Here is a 16,635-nt window from a genome sequence, read left to right as displayed (position 1 = left end):
GCTAGTAAATAATAAGAATAAATATAAGAAAGCACACTTTGCATTTATTAATTACCTTAGGCCGCGGGGCTCTATTCACAGTTGCTCGTAAATAATTTAAGTGTGAAAACTTTCCCCAAATGAGCTTCCATTGTTTAATTATTTTTTCAGTTGAAATCGGTGGATCTGGTAAAAGCCTACATTGAACGCATCAAGGAAGTCGAACCTCATATCAATGCAGTGGTTCAGGACCGATTTGCCGCTGCGCTCGATGAAGCAATTCGTGCTGATGGACTCATCGCCAAAGCTTCAGACGAACAACTACCAACACTCTTTAGCCGCTACACTCTACTTGGTATACCATTTACGGTGAAAGAAACTTGCGGTGTGAAGGGTAGCTAAAAATTCTAAAAATATAAATCAAATGGCCTTAATTCGCTCTCGAAACTTTTTAGGTATGCCAATACATGTTGGGAGTCGCCAACGTACCCATCTAACAAGTCCTGAGCATGGTGAGGTGGTGAGCAATGTAGTGGCCGTTGGTGGTATACCATTGTTGGTCTCCGTAACACCCGAATACTGCTTTAGCATAGAATCGAATCCGACTACGCAAAAACGATGCTTGAATCCCCATGATAGTAGACGTACACCTGGCGGCTCTTCGGGTGGAGAGGTAAGAAATTGAAATATTTCTGGAAAACATTTGTGTACTTATAGTTATTTTGGCATGCAGGCTGCTTTGAATGGTGCTGGTGCCAGTTTATTTGGCATTGGTTCCGACATTGGTGGCTCTATACGTATTCCAAGCCTATTCTGTGGTATTTTCGGACATAAACCCACAGGAGGTATCACCTCGATTGAAGGACATTTTCCTGGCAGTTCGGATGCAAATTGTCGTCAGTATCTTCAGCTGGGCCCACTAACACGCTTTGGGCGCGATTTAGGATTGCTAATGCTGGTGATGGCTGGCAAAAATGCGGATAAATTGGATTTGATGACACCAGTGGAAACAAAGAACATTAAGGTACGTCTTTATGCTGGCCATTAAGTGGGCGCATAAGAAAAATATCCGAACTTTACATAGCAGGCGCTTGTTCTAACTTCTTGGAAATAGGCCGATATTTTATTATAACCTTTCTGAAAGTACATGTTCGGTAGTTTTTTATTTAGAAGAAAATGCTCAGCAGCGCAAAAACAGATTTAAAAAAATCGACGCGATTTGCGCGCGTCTTCTTTATCTTTAGTCGCTGCGCTATGTCTATGACGTCGTAAAGTTCATACAGCTCATCGTTCAGTAAGCGGGAGTTAGCAGGCAAATCAAAGATGTACATACATATGCTTTCTGATTTCTACTTACACGTACTTATACTTTAGGCCGGGTCGATTTGTGGGGAGGCAAAAAAATCGCCCATTGCTCTGTGAAAATCATATTCTAGGGATCAAAATAAGAAACTTTGCCGAAGGAACCATGCCTCTAAAACGAATTCTGATGTCCCCCAATTGGGGTCGAACTTTTTAGTTTCGTTTCTCATGTAAAGGCCAAAAATAGTGATCTTTTGAAATGATTGTATGGGGAACCCCCCAGGGGAGTTCCAGGGGGTGTGCCACTGGCAGGGGTGGATCGGCCGTCCAAAGTTAGTGGGGGTCGGTCATACATTTGGACTCGATTGGAGCACTCTAAATGGGTCAAAGTGGGATTTTTCGTTCGACCCAAATTGGGGGACATCAGAATTCGTTTTAGAGGTATAGTTCCTTCGGCAAAGTTTCTTTTTTTGATCCCTAGAATAAGATATTTCACAGAGCAATGAGCGATTTTTAAATCGACCCGCCCTATTATACTTATACATATATCTCTTGATTTGTTATTATGTGTCTTAACAGTAGAACAGCGCATGCCGATTTAAATTTATTTATAATTTTTAATTTAAATATTTATGCAAGGTGGCGCAAAATAATCAACCTATCGGTAGACTAAGTAGACTAGACAGTAGCGGTACACAAACACACAAAGAATGGAGCACGTAAAAGTCCATCACTGATAATAATTTCCTTTTTTGTTTATTTAGTAAAAAAGTTATTCGAAAACAAAATTTAATAATTAATTTTGCGCCACCTTGTATTATGGGCAATTAATTAAATTTCCATTCCTCAATACTTAGATATTTTATGCATTCGGATATGATGGCCTCAATGGTTTCTTGCATTCATCACCTGTATTTGAAATGAAGCTTTCCATTCTAAAAGCTGTAAAGTTTTTCGAGAGTCGCGGCTGCCAAGTTGAACGGACTTCAATGAAAGCTTTTAAGAACTCACTTGAGATATCCTTAAGTTCTCTGGTACTGTTGAAAGACTTTCCTTATTTGATCAACAGTTCAAATCCAAATAAAGTACGCGAACATTTGATTGAATTTCTGAAAGCAATTTTCGGCAAGTCAGAGTATAGTAAGGAGGCGGTACACTTCGATATAATGCGACGAGTAAACGCTTTCATGAAATCGAAGAATTTAGAAAAATACAAAGCAGAACTCCAGACGCTGAAAGCTGAGTTTAGTGTAAGTCATTTGATAATATTTTCCGAGATTTTGTTTACCTTAATAATAACTGCTTTTTTTTCCTTCATAGCAAATGCTGGGCAGTAATGGCGTTCTTTTCTTCCCCACTTTTACTGTTCCCGCTTTGCATCATCATACCTCTACCCTAGCGCTATGGGCTGTAGATTATACTCTAATGTTCAATATTCTCGGCTTTCCGTGCACACATGTACCCATGGGTCATGATGATAATGGCTTACCCGTAGGCTTTCAAGTTATTGCTGCCCCTTATAAAGATAAGCTGTGCATCCAAATTGCTGGTGAATTAGAAACGGCATTCGGTGGTTGGATTATTCCTACGCCACATGAACTTCAACGTATGGATTAGTCGAGGTAACTAGTTGGACAGGTTTTGTGATAAATATTCCTACTTGTACATAGTAATAAATGTATAAACAATAATAATAACAATAATAACAAAATAAGAAATATTTGTAATTTTTTTATTCGTAATATTAGTAGATACTATGTGAAAAATATTGGTAAGCTTTTATTTTAATAAAATTTTCTTTTAGAAATAAAATAATAATAATACGATATTTGTAAGTGAGTCATGGAATGTGTGGTACAGAAAAATTTTGGTGAGTAGTACTCGGGCAACCGCCGAGCCGAATGGGTTGGTGCGTGACTACCATTCGGTATTCATAGAGCGAACGTCGGTTCGAATCTCGGTGAAACACCAAAATTAAGAAAAACATTTTTCTAACAGCGGTCGCCCCTCGGCAGGCAATGGCAAACCTCCGAGTGTATTTCTGCCATAAAAAAGCTTCTCATAAAAATATCTGCCGTTCGGAGTCGGCTTGAAACTGTAGGTCCCTCCATTTGTGGAAAAACATCAAGACGCACATCACAAATAGGAGGAGGAGCTCGGCCAAACACCCAAAAAGGATGTACGCGCTAATTATATATATACATATAGTACTCGGTTACCACCGTATGTCTCCGAGCTTCGTACAGATCTCTCTATCCGCAAACTTTCTTTCCAAATATGCAGGATTGGATCGAGGGGAAAATCTGTGCCGAAGCTTGCAGCACCTCTGTCTTCACTGACGGTTCCACCACTTCACTGGAATCGGGAGTCGGAGCAGTGGTTTTCTCTAAATCAGCCAATTTATCTATCTCCTTTAAACTGCCGAATACTGCTTTTTTCAAGCAGAAGTTTTTGCGAGGGAGATATTAACATTTTCCCCGATAGTCAAGCCGCGATCAAGGCTCTGACGACGTCATGGTGCAGAACGAAATTAGTAAACTCCTGTAAGGAGGAGATCAAATCTCTTGGGTGTGCAGGTAACTTTTCTCTGGTCTGAGTTCCAGGAACATAGAGGGAAATGTAATTGGTGATGAAATTGCCAGGAAGGGTACTGAATTGGCCTACCCGGTCATCGGCATCCCCTTGACAGTTCTTAAAGGGAAACTGCACAAATTATTTCTTATGAAATTGCCAGGAAGGGTACTGAAATGACCTACCCGGTCATCGGAATCCCCTTGACAGTTCTTAAAGGGAAACTGCACAAATTATTTCTCAGGAAAGCGCAGAAAAGATGGAGCTCCATTTCTTCATGTGCTATTTCGAAAACCCTTTGGCCCCAGTACAATATACGAATGACTCAGAAAGTCCTTTGGACTCCTCGCCATTCAATTTCCAAACTTGTAGCTGTGTTTACCGGTCACTGGACGATCGGCACACACGCGGAAAAGTTAGTGTTACCATTTAACCCATATTGCAGAAGCTGTGGGGACCTTCCAGAGAAGGAGACTGTAGAGCGATTTCTCTGTAAATGTCCGGGTTTGGCATCTAGACGACTAAGGTCACTGGGCGCTCCTTTCTTCGAAAGCCTGGGCCAGTGCGCCAACCTAAATCAAATCAATCTCCTCCATTATTTCAACAGCTCTGGCTGGCTGTAAATATCTGCCTGTTGGAAGTCTCATAATGGTAACAAAACAACGCTTCAGTGCTACTTGAAGGGTGCCAGATTGGCACTTCAACCATTTCGCCTACCAAACCAACCTGCCATTGAACGATGTCTGATGAAAAGTAAGTATTTATAATAGTAATTTTTTTAGCTTTTTATAAAAAAATATATTGAAGACACGATAGTTAAACTATATGTCATTATATTTTCTTTTGTTTTAGCGATTATTTTAGTACGAGGGGTGCCTTTTATATGTCGGGATTAGGGAACAAAAACAAATTTTAATCATCGAAAATCACTTTATTGTTTTTCAAAATATTCTCTATGAAGATCTATACACTTTTGCATGCGTTTGAACCAATTGTTGAAGCACTTTTGCCAATCTGAATGAGGTAACTCCAAAACATGCATTCTGAATGCCGCAACCGCTTCTTCACGTGTCGAAAAACGTTGACCTCTCAGTTTGTTTTTTACGTACGGGAATAAAAAGAAGTCATTCGGTGCCAAGTCAGGACTATACGGCGGATGATCCATTAATTCGATGTTTTTAGGGCTCAAAAATGCAGTTGTTTGAGCTGATGTGTGAGAGCTCGCATTGTCCTGGTGAAGAGTGATCCGTCTTTGGCGATTGGTTTTCCTAATTTCTTGGAAGACAACTGGCAAACAAATGGTTGTGTACCACTCAGAATTTACTGTTCTGCGTTGTTCTAGTGGTACGGTTGCGACATGTCCAGTTTTTCCGAAAAAACAGGCAACCATTTGCTTGGAAATGCTTCGAGCGCGAACAACTTTTGTTGGATTTGGCTCATCTTGAAACACCCATACAGTCGACTGCTGTTTACTTTCGGGCTCATATGCGTAAATCCATGATTCATCACCTGTCACGATGTCATAGACGTGTTTCAAAGCCCCGCGATCGTATTTTTTGAGCATTTCCTTCGACCAATCGACACGAGCCTTTTTTGAGCGATTGACAAATTTTTTTGACAGTCAAATGTTTATGCAATATTGAATGTATGCTGGTCCCACTAATGCCTAAGATTGTCTCAATCTCACGATAGGTCACATGACGATCTTGCAATATCAGTTCGCGCACAGCATCAATGGTTTTCGGAACAACAACTGATTTTGGACGACCTTCACGAAATTCGTCTTGGAGTGAACTACGACCACGATTGAATTCACCTTACCATCGATAAACACTGGTCCTTGATGGAGCTTCATCGCCAAAAAATGAATTAAGTTCATCCATGCAATGTTGCTGAGCTAATCCACGTCAAAAGTTGTAAAAAATAATCACACGAACATGTTCCGATTTAATTCCATTTTCGGACCGAGATGAATCTTTTAAGTTACTGTAAACAACACAAATAGCGCTGGTATATCAAAACGTTCTGAGTACGTAAAAGCCAAAAAATGTCAAACTTTGCGATACAACTGTCAGTTGCCAGATTGCAACACCAGGGTTGCCAAATCCCGACATATAAAAGGCACCCCTCGTAATATTGTAAGAGCCACCATTCTCTCGAAAATCCATTATGGATTATCTCTATACGGCGCTACCTCACAAAGAAATCTTTCGAAAATTTCATCTATATACTATTCTGCGATTCGTCTGGCGTTAGGCGCTTTTCGCACCACTCCCTTCTTCAATATTCTCGCCGAAGCGGGATTTCCGCTAATCAAAGATAGAATCAGTTATATATCCGGACGATATAAAAAAGAAAAAAACTTCGGTGCCCCTATTTCTGCAAAACTTTCAACGCATACACAACAATTATCATCATTGGTCCACACTATATACTGACGGCTCCAAATATGAAGATGTACTCGCCTTCAGCGTTGTTAACGAGAATGCAACACTATCTTCCGCCTTATTACCAGATTATGCATCCGTTGTCACAGCAGAAGCAAATGCCAGCTATAACGCCTGTAAAATAGCAAAAAAAAGACGAAGGAAAATTACTTATCTGCAGTGACTCACTTTCAACTTTGACTTCAATAAAAAACATAAACAACAACGATATATTGATATCTCAAATCAGAGATACGCTAATATCAAACCCCGAAAAAATAAAGTTGTTTTGGATCCCTAGACATATTGGAATACGTGGAAACACCGTAGCAGACGTAACAGCAAAACTTGCCGCGAAGTCCCCGTTACACACAACATACAGCTGTAACAAGGTCGACCTAAAAAACGAATCAAATCTTAAGGAAACGAACGTACACAACTGGAGAGATGAAGCCATGGAAAGAATAAAGTGGACAAAAAAGATAAAGCTATGGTCCACCACGGACTGTGAAGCTAAGAAGAAAAAGAAGATGTTTCATTCGGTAGTTCAAGACATGCTTTTGGAAGAAAATTTGGTGCATATATCAACTGCATTGGATTCTTCTGACGACGATCTGTGGTAGTTTCTCAATAAAATTATTATTATGTCTCAGTTTTTCAGCATTAACTTATAATATAGAGTTTTGAGCACGTTGCGTACGATTAAAGTCACTAAGTATGACGGGTCAGCAAGTTTTAGTAGTGGGCTTGCTGATGAAGTTAAAAAGTCATTCAATTAAAAACAAAACATATTTACTTGTTGATCAGTGTTCTCTCCTAAAATAAGGTCATGGTATTTTAAAAAAATCGCGTGAAATGTACATTTTACATTAATTCGATATGTATGAAGCAAACACAATGTGTGACGGTTGAATTGTTCAATTTAACACGCAACCAATTTTGTAGATCGGTTGACAATTTTCATTTTGCGTTATTTGCTGCCGACAAGGATGGACATGGAAACATGGAACGCGGAAAGAAAATAATTGCCATGAACATTAGTAGTTACCTCTCGCTTTAATCGCGAACAAATCAGTACACCACAGCCATCCGAGTATTACACCGTCCACTCAATTCGCTGTACCGTAGCGATGAAAGAAGCGCTACTTGTCCTAAAGGAGGAGGTAATAGAAAGTTACCTTCAGTGTTTCAAACATGATTTGTATGTAACATTCGAGCGCCGTAGCCGAATGAGTTGGTGCGTGACTACCATTCCCTAGTGCCCAGTTTCGAAACTTCGGATATGAATCACTAAATGATTGAAAAAGTTTTTTTCTAAAAGCGGTCGCCCCTCGGCAGGCAATGACAGACCTTCAAGTGTAGTCAATTTTATTCAATTCCACTTGAGCTATATATTGTAACTATGTAATCATCAGAGAGAGAGAGAGTGTGTGTTTGTTTGTATTTATCAGCTCCAAAGGCATTTTTAAATTTTTCCTAAAATATGGCGGCCGCCGTAGCCGAATGGGTTGGCGCGTGACTTCTCCCTCGGCAGGCAATGGCAAACCTCCGAGTGTATTTCTGCTATGAAAAAGCTCCTCATAAAAAATCAATCCACCGTTCGGAGTCGGCTTGAAACTGTAGGAGGAGGAGCTCCAAAAAGGGTGTATGCGCCAAATATACATAAACATATATACCTATAAAATATGGCAATTTGTCAATGCCACGATATGAGATTTAAGTTTGTGTGAGATATGCCACGCCCTCTTTTCCAATACTTAATGCTTTTGCTCTAAGCACAGCATTCGTAAGTATACGCAGTTTCAGAGAAAAGCTGTATGAAGGTCTCGGTTGGTTGGTTTAAGTGGTGATTCGTCCAGAATCCAACTAGCGCTTCCGCACCATTTTATTTCCACATCCTCATTACCAATTTGTTTACCAGTTATTTACAGCATGACTATATCCAGTCTGTGCGGTTCAGGAACCTTATCATGTTGTTGAACATTTAAGCCCTACAGGTGTTCGAGACTCCCGAACAGTGTATGACCAATGGTTTAACATTCTCTCCTTCCATAGGGCAGGGCATTCACAGAGGAAATAGAATATTGGTTCCTTTTTCTGCGGTTGCTTGCAACTGTGACAGTATGTGTCGTGAGGGATGCCCAATTTGGCTGGTTGTTCCCCGACAGACTAAAAGCCAGTTCCGACTGCCATTAGTCTCCAGGCGTCCCATCGTTTCATGTTTATCAATGTTGACGATTGCTTAAGGTTGTAGGCGGGTCATAATGTCCTGCTAATTTTGCGTATAGTCTGTCCTCTCCAATCCGCAATTCGGAGATATTTTAGGGAAATTGTACTCTTGACTACACCTTATATTGTGAATACTGATTCTACCAGATCGTTATTCATGACAGATCCCCTTCTAGTTCAGCTGCTTTTTCTTTACCTTCAATGCTCCGATGCCCCAAGACCCAGATTAAGGTAACTTCATGGTTTCCACTCAAGGTGGTAAGGCTATTCCTGCTTTGCTCCACCAGTTTGGAAGTTGTTGTCGCCGAATACAGTGGATTGCAACTTGGCTATCCGAAAGAATACCGATATTGTCCTTAAAAGAGAAATATGCGATTAGTAACCTACAAAACATTCTCCACTCACATCCCGTCAAGGGAAGAGTGGACGGGGGGCTACACTTGGGGGCAGGGCCTGGTGAACCTGTTCACGGATGGATCGAAGTTGGAAGGAAAGGTTGGCGGAGGAGTCTTTTGCGAAGGGCTCCCCATCAGACTTAAATTCAGGCTACCGGACCACTGCAGTGTGTTCCAGGCAGAGGTAGCCGCAATCAAGGAGGCAGCTGATTGGCTGCTCAAATGTGTACTAACAGTCAAGAAGGTAAATATTTACTCCGATAGCCAAGCGGCAATAAGGGCCCTCGGGTCTATGACGGTGCATTCGGAATTGGTCAAGGAATGCTTGACCTCACTTTCGACTGCGTCCGAATTCTTTGACATCAGCCTCATCTGGGTTCCCGGTCACAGCGACATTGCGGGAAACTGTGAGGCGGATGAGCTGGCTAGACAAGGGACGTGTGAGATGATTTCCCCGCGGAGGGAGAAAATTGGAATCCCCCTGACTACCTGCGGTCTGCTCCTGGAAAGATGGGCATCGCGCAAACTCAGCGAGCGCTGGGAAAATGCACAAACGTGCAAAGTCGCGAAATCCTTCTGGCCACGTGTGAACCGAAGGCGCTCGGGTGAGCTTCTGAGGCTGACAAAATATCAGCTCTCCAATCTAATGGGTTCTCTCACAGGATACAATGCGCGAGGAATGCATGCTGTGAGACTTGGAATCACCTCAAGTCCTTTCTGTGCTGGATGTATGGAGGATGAGGTGGAATCACCTCAGCACCTTCTCCTTAGCTGCCCTGCCCTGGCGGGGCTAAGATTCAGGCATCTTGGCTCTTACTTCTTTGCCACGCCTGCTGAGGTAGCTGGCGCTGACATTAAAAATCTGATGAGTTTCATCAGCAGCATTAAGCGGTTGACGCAAACATAGTCATCGTTCATAATCCGCACGCTCCTAAGCTTCCCATCACCACCTCTCCCCGCCCTCTCCCTGCACCTCATCGGTCCTTCCCCTCTCCTCACCTCCTTGAAAATGGTATCACAAAGGACGAATATCTCTTCGTCCAAGTGTGCCCACTCCCTGGGCAACCATACTAACCTAACCTAACCTACAAGCTTCGCCAATTGTCAGTACTTCCGCTTGAAAGACACTGTAGGCATTAGGGAGACGGACAGATTTTTCAATTTTAAGTCTATGAAAATTTATACCAGCTTCAACACCACAGAAAGAGAATGACAAAATTCCTTTTGAATGTTACCGTCGGGACGATGTAGTCAGTCCTCTCCGAGGTATACTGGATTTGTCGCAAGTAAAAGGCTGGCATGGCCTTCCTTCCAGCGACCCGCTTCATTTAACCTAAATGCACTCATGGTTGCCAACTTCTTGATATGTAGATCTACCGGGATAACGTGTATCAGTGCATTCAGAGTATCCCTGGGACACGGGCTGATTGCACCGACTGTTATTGCACAGGCTGATCTTTGTATTCTGCCAAGTAATTTGATGTTGTATGATATGAAAGTCTCAAATTGTAAGATAATAAATAAATGTTTGAAATCAAAATAAAACTTTTAATATCGTCAGATTCATTATCTAATAACCACGACTCCAATTCCATTGGCCATGATGACTGGGAAATTTGAATCTAAATATCCTTTGTTCAGTACTCTCTGGTTGACAATTACCAGCCCAGAAATTTTCTTCTTGAGTTTGTAGGTATAATTTTCGAGCACATTTCTAAACTCTTGTGATTTATTTCGTCACCTCTTTTATTCTTCCGAGAAGTATGTCTGTCTCAACTTCGTGATCACAGGCCCTTGGATAGCATGGATATCTAAAATACTAATGTTTTCTCCTTGTGATCTCGTATAAGTTGGTGGAAATTTTTATAAGAAAATCTTCGATATCAATGGTTTTTGTTATTATGGTTTAAAGGTATCACTAGAATATTTAAGCATAGCAGGGATTTTCTGCAGTCAAGAAAATGATAACGTAAAACTTGTAGCTAATTAAACTCATGCATGGGCGAGTATGCATCTAGGCGCCTAGCCCTGCGTAACAAAACAAAAACAGTGTTGTTTTTAATTAAAAAGTTATAAAACTCACTAAGTATTTTAGCTCAACACAACACCGATGTTTCCAATTTTACACCATTGGCTGAAACATTATTAAAGTTTAAATAGAAAAATAAAAAATTGAGGTTTTCTCTTCGACCTCATGGTCTTTTGTGTCCTCTACTCATCACCGAACTTCACCCAAACAAAGTTCCCTTAATAAACTTAATATAGAGTTGGATTGGGCTGTGGTATATGCCTTTCTTCTGGCTGCATTTGGCTGAGATGTTTCAACCTTCTCCGCGCTAAAGCGTTTCATACAAGTCGAAGGTATGTTGGAGTATCCGAGAACTGATCACAGAAACGCCAGGAGTCAGTGAACCATATCCCAAGCTGTGCAAATGACTATGCAATCTAGGATCGCCTTTGAGAAAGCCCGGCAACATTCTCCGTTTATCTTTAGGGAAGGTTATGAGTTACCTGAACCTCTTTCGTTTTGGGATGAAGTATTTATGTGGGAAGTATGTCGTCCGACTTTTGGTGTCAAGCCTTCCACTCTGCAAGCCTGAGTGCCACGCTTGCAAGTCACTCCGCGGACTTCTTGTCCTTGCAGTCAACAAGTACATCAAAAGCCAGAGAAGAAGTCCAACCTTTAAAGATCTTATGCATTATAGTTTTTCTAAGCACAGTGAGATCTTCTGGCGCTAGAACGAATGCCTTGGAGAGCCTTCTAATAGCTGGTGGACTGTCCGTTACTATTTCGCGGGGCTGCAAGAGGGGAAATATGGCGATGGATGCGCTCACTGCCTCTTAGTTGTGGCACTGGGATCATCTAACTCGTCAGGATGTCCAGGCTGCGGGAGAGTTGGGCATTTGCCTCTCCCCCACCAACCCTTCCCCTTCTATAGTCGGACGATTCCCCGGACTCACTGTGTCGTCAAGATTTGTGGCTACTGCTTACTGCAAATGGCCCCCAGTCCCGCTGGTGGGATACCTCAGATTCGTTACTAGCCCGACCAGTATCAGATCTTATACTTGGCAACAACAGCACTGATGCTCGTTGGTGAGAACTGCTTCATTGGTAACTAAAAAAAAATAAATAATTGGCGCTTACACTTCTTTTAGGTGTTTGGCCGAGCTCCTCCTCCTATTTGTGGTGTGCGTCTTTGATGTTGTTCCACAAATGGAGGGACCTACAGTTTTAAGCCGACTCCGAACGGCAGATATTTTTATGAGGAGCTTTTTCATGGCAGAAATACACTCGGAGGTTTGCCATTGCCTGCCGAGGGGCGACCGCTATTAGAAAAATGTTTTTATTAATTTTGCTTTCACCGAGATTCGAACCAACGACCTCTCTGTGAATTCCGAATGGTAATCACGCACCAACCCATTCGGCTACGGCGGCCGCTGAATGCTGATTCTGTGATTACTCACCCACTCAATCCCAGTGCGTCTTAGGCTGGGCCATGGTAAACCCCACATGGTAAACCACACGTAGACGGTTCATCATCCTCGAGGGCGTGTTCCTCAAAGAGTGACACTTTCGCCTCCGTAAGCCCCGCGAAGTGGCTTTTGGCAAGCTTCGGTTCGGAGGAGGTGCCATTATAATAAACCACACGTAGACGGTTCATCATCCTCGAGGGCGTGTTCCTCAAAGAGTGACACTTTCGCCTCCGTAAGCCCCGCGAAGTGGCTTTTGGCAAGCTTTTGTTCATATTCATCTTGTTTGAGCGACTCCCTGTCCGACGAGGCAAGCTTAGCAGTGTCTAAATGTATTGGAGATCTCATTAGGTCCGCCACGCCAGCGCCCCTTGCCGTGATAAGGTCACCGTTACTCCACAATTGGCCCCGGTGTTAAGGAGGTGCCATTATAATAAAGCCAAATTAACCTCCTGCTTGAAAATCTTCCAATGGGCATGGCGACGTATAAAACCCTGGATTAGAAGGTGGCAGTTCGTGGTCATCGTTGTCAAGTGGTACCAGACATCAGGGTGAATTGTCGCCGAACGACAACTCCTCTCGGTGTCTGGATGCGGTATGAGATACGATTAAGCCCTGCACCGCGTCTAAGTACTTTTTCAACTTCAATCTACATAATCTTGTATATTATCATTATTGGACTAGGTTAATGTAGACATGTAGGATAATATAAAGAAAAAATATTTTTAAACCAAGAAATTTAAATATATTTCTATAATTACGTCAGCATCAGAACTGATGCTGTCCAATGAACTAAGAGCTGATTAGCGATATTGCGGTATGTGTAACTTTCTGTTTTCTCCCAACTGTGCATAAATACACTTCCGCAAAGCGACGCCTGTCGTCAACTCATAAACTTAAATGCAAAGACTTCTATCCACCGTGACTTTAACGTAATGGTGAATTCCACAAATACTGTGGTGTATTGGTGAAACCTTAACTATTCACAATAGAAGCGGCGCGGAGAATGCATTTAACTTATTGGTGAATAAATGAAGAAGTTGATTTGTCGTTTGCTTTCATACGAATTCGAAGAACGTAATCGAGAGGGTATGTATGTCGGAAGAAACGACGGAAGTTTAATTTATGCTACGACAGAGAAACGGGGGAAATTAAGAGCTAACAGCTAGAAGAAAAGCAAACAAATAGCTAATTTACATAAAAGTGCGAGTGTTATGTCGACTTGTATTCAAGAATTCAATTAAATCGGAAAGTATTTTATAATTGTGTAAAGTGAGCGAAGAAAATGTGATTACAATAGTAGACGCGACTTCAACGAATTTAAGCAAAGTAACATAAAATGTAAATGCGGATTAAAAGGAACGAACAAGTGCCTTTTACACAACAACTACCAACACCAAACCGACTGCTACTAACCAACAACCACGCATTTGTGAAAAAATGTTTTTAACAAATAAATAGAAAACAGAATTCAATAAAGTGTTCGAGCGACCGCACGGTGAACTCATTTTACGTTTTTAACCAGCAATAACGCTCCTGTTGCATTCTTTCAATGACATAAAGCTATATATATTTGTGCGTGTGCAAAGCGAACTACAACAAATATTAAAAAAACGAAAAAAACATTACCATTCAACCTAACCATCAGTAAGCCAACTTATTAACCAGGAATTTCGGCCACGAAAAATGCAGCAAAGTGTAGTTGAAGAGAGGGAAAATAATACAGAGAAAAAACATACTGTCTAGAATAAGAAAAAAAAAACAAAGTAATTAAACAAAGTGCATATACATATAAATAAAAGAACAACTAAAACAAATTGTGCGGTCTTTGAGTATTTCAAGAAACGAATAAAAAAGAATTAATCTAGACGAAACAATATACAAGGTGAAAATACCATAGTTGAAAAAACGTTGAGAAAACAGGGAATCAAAAAATCAGCAAGTGTTTCGCGATTTAAATTACCACCCGCCTCCTATAACTATTGCCCATATACATATGTACATATATTGCAAGTGAATGCCCACGAGTTTTCATAAAGTTTTTTTCGAAAACGAACTCAACTCGAACGATAGATAATAAAATAAATTTTTAATATTCGCCCAAAGTGCGCTTGCTTCATATTATCTAATAAGCCAGCAGAGACAAAAGCAATAACAAGCACAGCTAAATTTTTACAGCAAAACAATAATAATAACAACAACGAACAAAAAATTTGTTTAAAATAATACGAAAAGCAACAACAACACCAAGCTAATCAGCAGCAGCAGATAAGTAAAGCATAGCAAAGCGAAAAAGCAACACAAATCTCACTGTAAATTTACGTATGTCAAAGAGAGTTGAAGAGACGTGAGTGAAGACCTCAACAACTTGGCAAACAACAAATCTACAAACACACCCGTGTGTTCAAGTGTAATTTTGTGATTCACTTCGCTGTCGCTAGTACTGCCGCTGCTTGCGTTGCAGCAGCAATACAATAATAATAAAAAAGACACACAAAGTAGTGCGAATAGTCAAGCGAGTGTCGCGTAGCGCTGAGTGCGAACGTGATAGCAAGAGCGTGAGTCATAAAAGTGAAATGAAAATGCGGGTAAAGAGAGAATCACCGCTGCTCGTGCTGAGATTTAGGACAATCAACAGCAGAAATGGTAGGTACAAACGCGTGTGACGTGAGTATGAGCCTGTATGTGGTGTGAGTGTATGCTTGTGTGAGATTTTTCATGTCATGTACACAGTTATTAGTACGTTAAGTATTGATATGAATGCAAGCTGACGGCTGCTGACAACGATGGGTTGGTTAGTTGCTGGGTTGAGAGTGAGCAGACTTTTCCACCACCCACCTTTGTGCCCAACCAAATTCGAAGTATCCACGAACGACATTATATACACATATGTATGTACATATTTCCTTTTCACGCGGACAGTTGGGAAGGAGAGAATCATATTCTATTTAATAATGGAAAAAATTTCCCCCACATACATACATACAAACATGTATATATATCTACATATATGCCTAATTTGCCGCCCCCATCCATGACCGCCCACGTTGCGCATTTTCTAAATTTTCACATTCATTGCCAGTTTAATTATAAATAAATTTCTTTATCCGAGTTAATAATAGTGAAAATATGCGTGTAAAATTAGATATTTGTAGAAATACCATGCGCGATTAATCAGCGTTAAATTCCTACGCGATTTTGAGGCGAAAAATATATGAATGTTTTTTTGGATTCACATAAGTTAAACTAAGAGGCTGCAAAATATGCACGAATATATACGTACACATATACATATAAAAGATTTATAAATTCATCATCATCGCCATCACTTGTCTCAACCTCCGCTTTTGCCGTTGGGTCGATGATGTTGCCACTTCTACGGGTGCGAACTTCACCCCTCCTTCACGGACCATTAACATCATAGCCGCCGCGGTAAACGTAAATTCATTTTTACTTATACATGCATACATACATTTGCATGAACCGAAGCATCAAAGCTATTTTTGACAAATATTCATGACGTCGCACCGCCCGGCCAAGCACTAAGCAAGTTGTTTGTTCAACCAGTTGATCAACCTCCAAGTCAAGTCAATCAGCCTGCCATTTTTTTGCGTTTCTTTCACTATCAACAAAACATTTTGTTGTTTATCAGCTAAACTCTATTATTATATATATTATTTTAAAAATAAAGCTGACTTAAACTCTCACTGGCAAACTGGTGCTTATTGGTTTACCAACTGCCCATCGAATATTTTCGGAAAATGTAAATGTATCTTTTATTACTGATTTAATTTTTATACGAAAATTTCGGTTCCTCTTATTTTTTATGTATTGAAGTATGTGCTATATGTGTACATAAACACTTTTGTAAGGAAACTAGGCCATGCGAACAAGGTAAACAACTCCAAAGCAATGATTAACGTAAAGCAGATTAAAAAGACTCTCCTCAAAATATATCATTTAACTTATTTTTCTTCCGATATTCAATTTCATGTTTCTGAACAAATCATTCCCTTACCAAAAAAAACAAAGGTGGCAATTTTTCCACGCTTCCCAAAAGGTTTTTTCGTTGGTGTTTATAGACTTCCTTGGAAAATATTCATTAATTTTCTCTCTTCGAAAATGAGTTCGGCTCAACTCAACTCAACAAGCTAAAATTAAAGATTAGCTTCTAAATCTTGCAATATAATAAGAATGTAGCTCCAGATAGTGAAATATAGTAAGTAAGAAAATGTTTACGTTAAAACATAGAAAGAAAAATG

At 40.6% G+C, this 16,635-nt stretch overlaps 2 protein-coding genes across 2 annotated transcripts in view; both read left to right on the top strand.

Moving 5' to 3' along the window:
* Nucleotides 1–3,003, top strand: part of LOC129253345 (fatty-acid amide hydrolase 2-B) — a 28,970-nt gene extending 25,967 nt beyond the window's left edge. The window contains exons 2-6 of the mRNA XM_054891683.1: nucleotides 151–373; nucleotides 435–652; nucleotides 713–1,003; nucleotides 2,139–2,531; nucleotides 2,602–3,003. Of these exons, the coding sequence (XP_054747658.1) occupies nucleotides 151–373; nucleotides 435–652; nucleotides 713–1,003; nucleotides 2,139–2,531; nucleotides 2,602–2,898 (1,422 nt within the window). The 3' untranslated portion in view covers nucleotides 2,899–3,003. The remainder of the gene's footprint in view (nucleotides 1–150; nucleotides 374–434; nucleotides 653–712; nucleotides 1,004–2,138; nucleotides 2,532–2,601) is intronic.
* A 10,448-nt stretch (nucleotides 3,004–13,451) lies between these two features.
* The window catches only part of LOC129253341 (tyrosine-protein phosphatase vhp-1), a 57,048-nt gene continuing 53,864 nt past the window's right edge, over nucleotides 13,452–16,635 (top strand). The window contains exon 1 of the mRNA XM_054891664.1: nucleotides 13,452–15,019. Coding sequence (XP_054747639.1) covers nucleotides 14,950–15,019 — 70 coding nt within the window. The 5' untranslated portion in view covers nucleotides 13,452–14,949. The remainder of the gene's footprint in view (nucleotides 15,020–16,635) is intronic.

This window comes from Anastrepha obliqua, chromosome 1 (genome assembly GCF_027943255.1).
Source record: "Anastrepha obliqua isolate idAnaObli1 chromosome 1, idAnaObli1_1.0, whole genome shotgun sequence".
Taxonomy (NCBI): Eukaryota; Metazoa; Arthropoda; class Insecta; order Diptera; family Tephritidae; genus Anastrepha; species Anastrepha obliqua.
The sequence above is the reverse complement of the archived record's forward strand: the minus strand, read 5'-3'. Positions and strand labels throughout refer to the sequence as shown.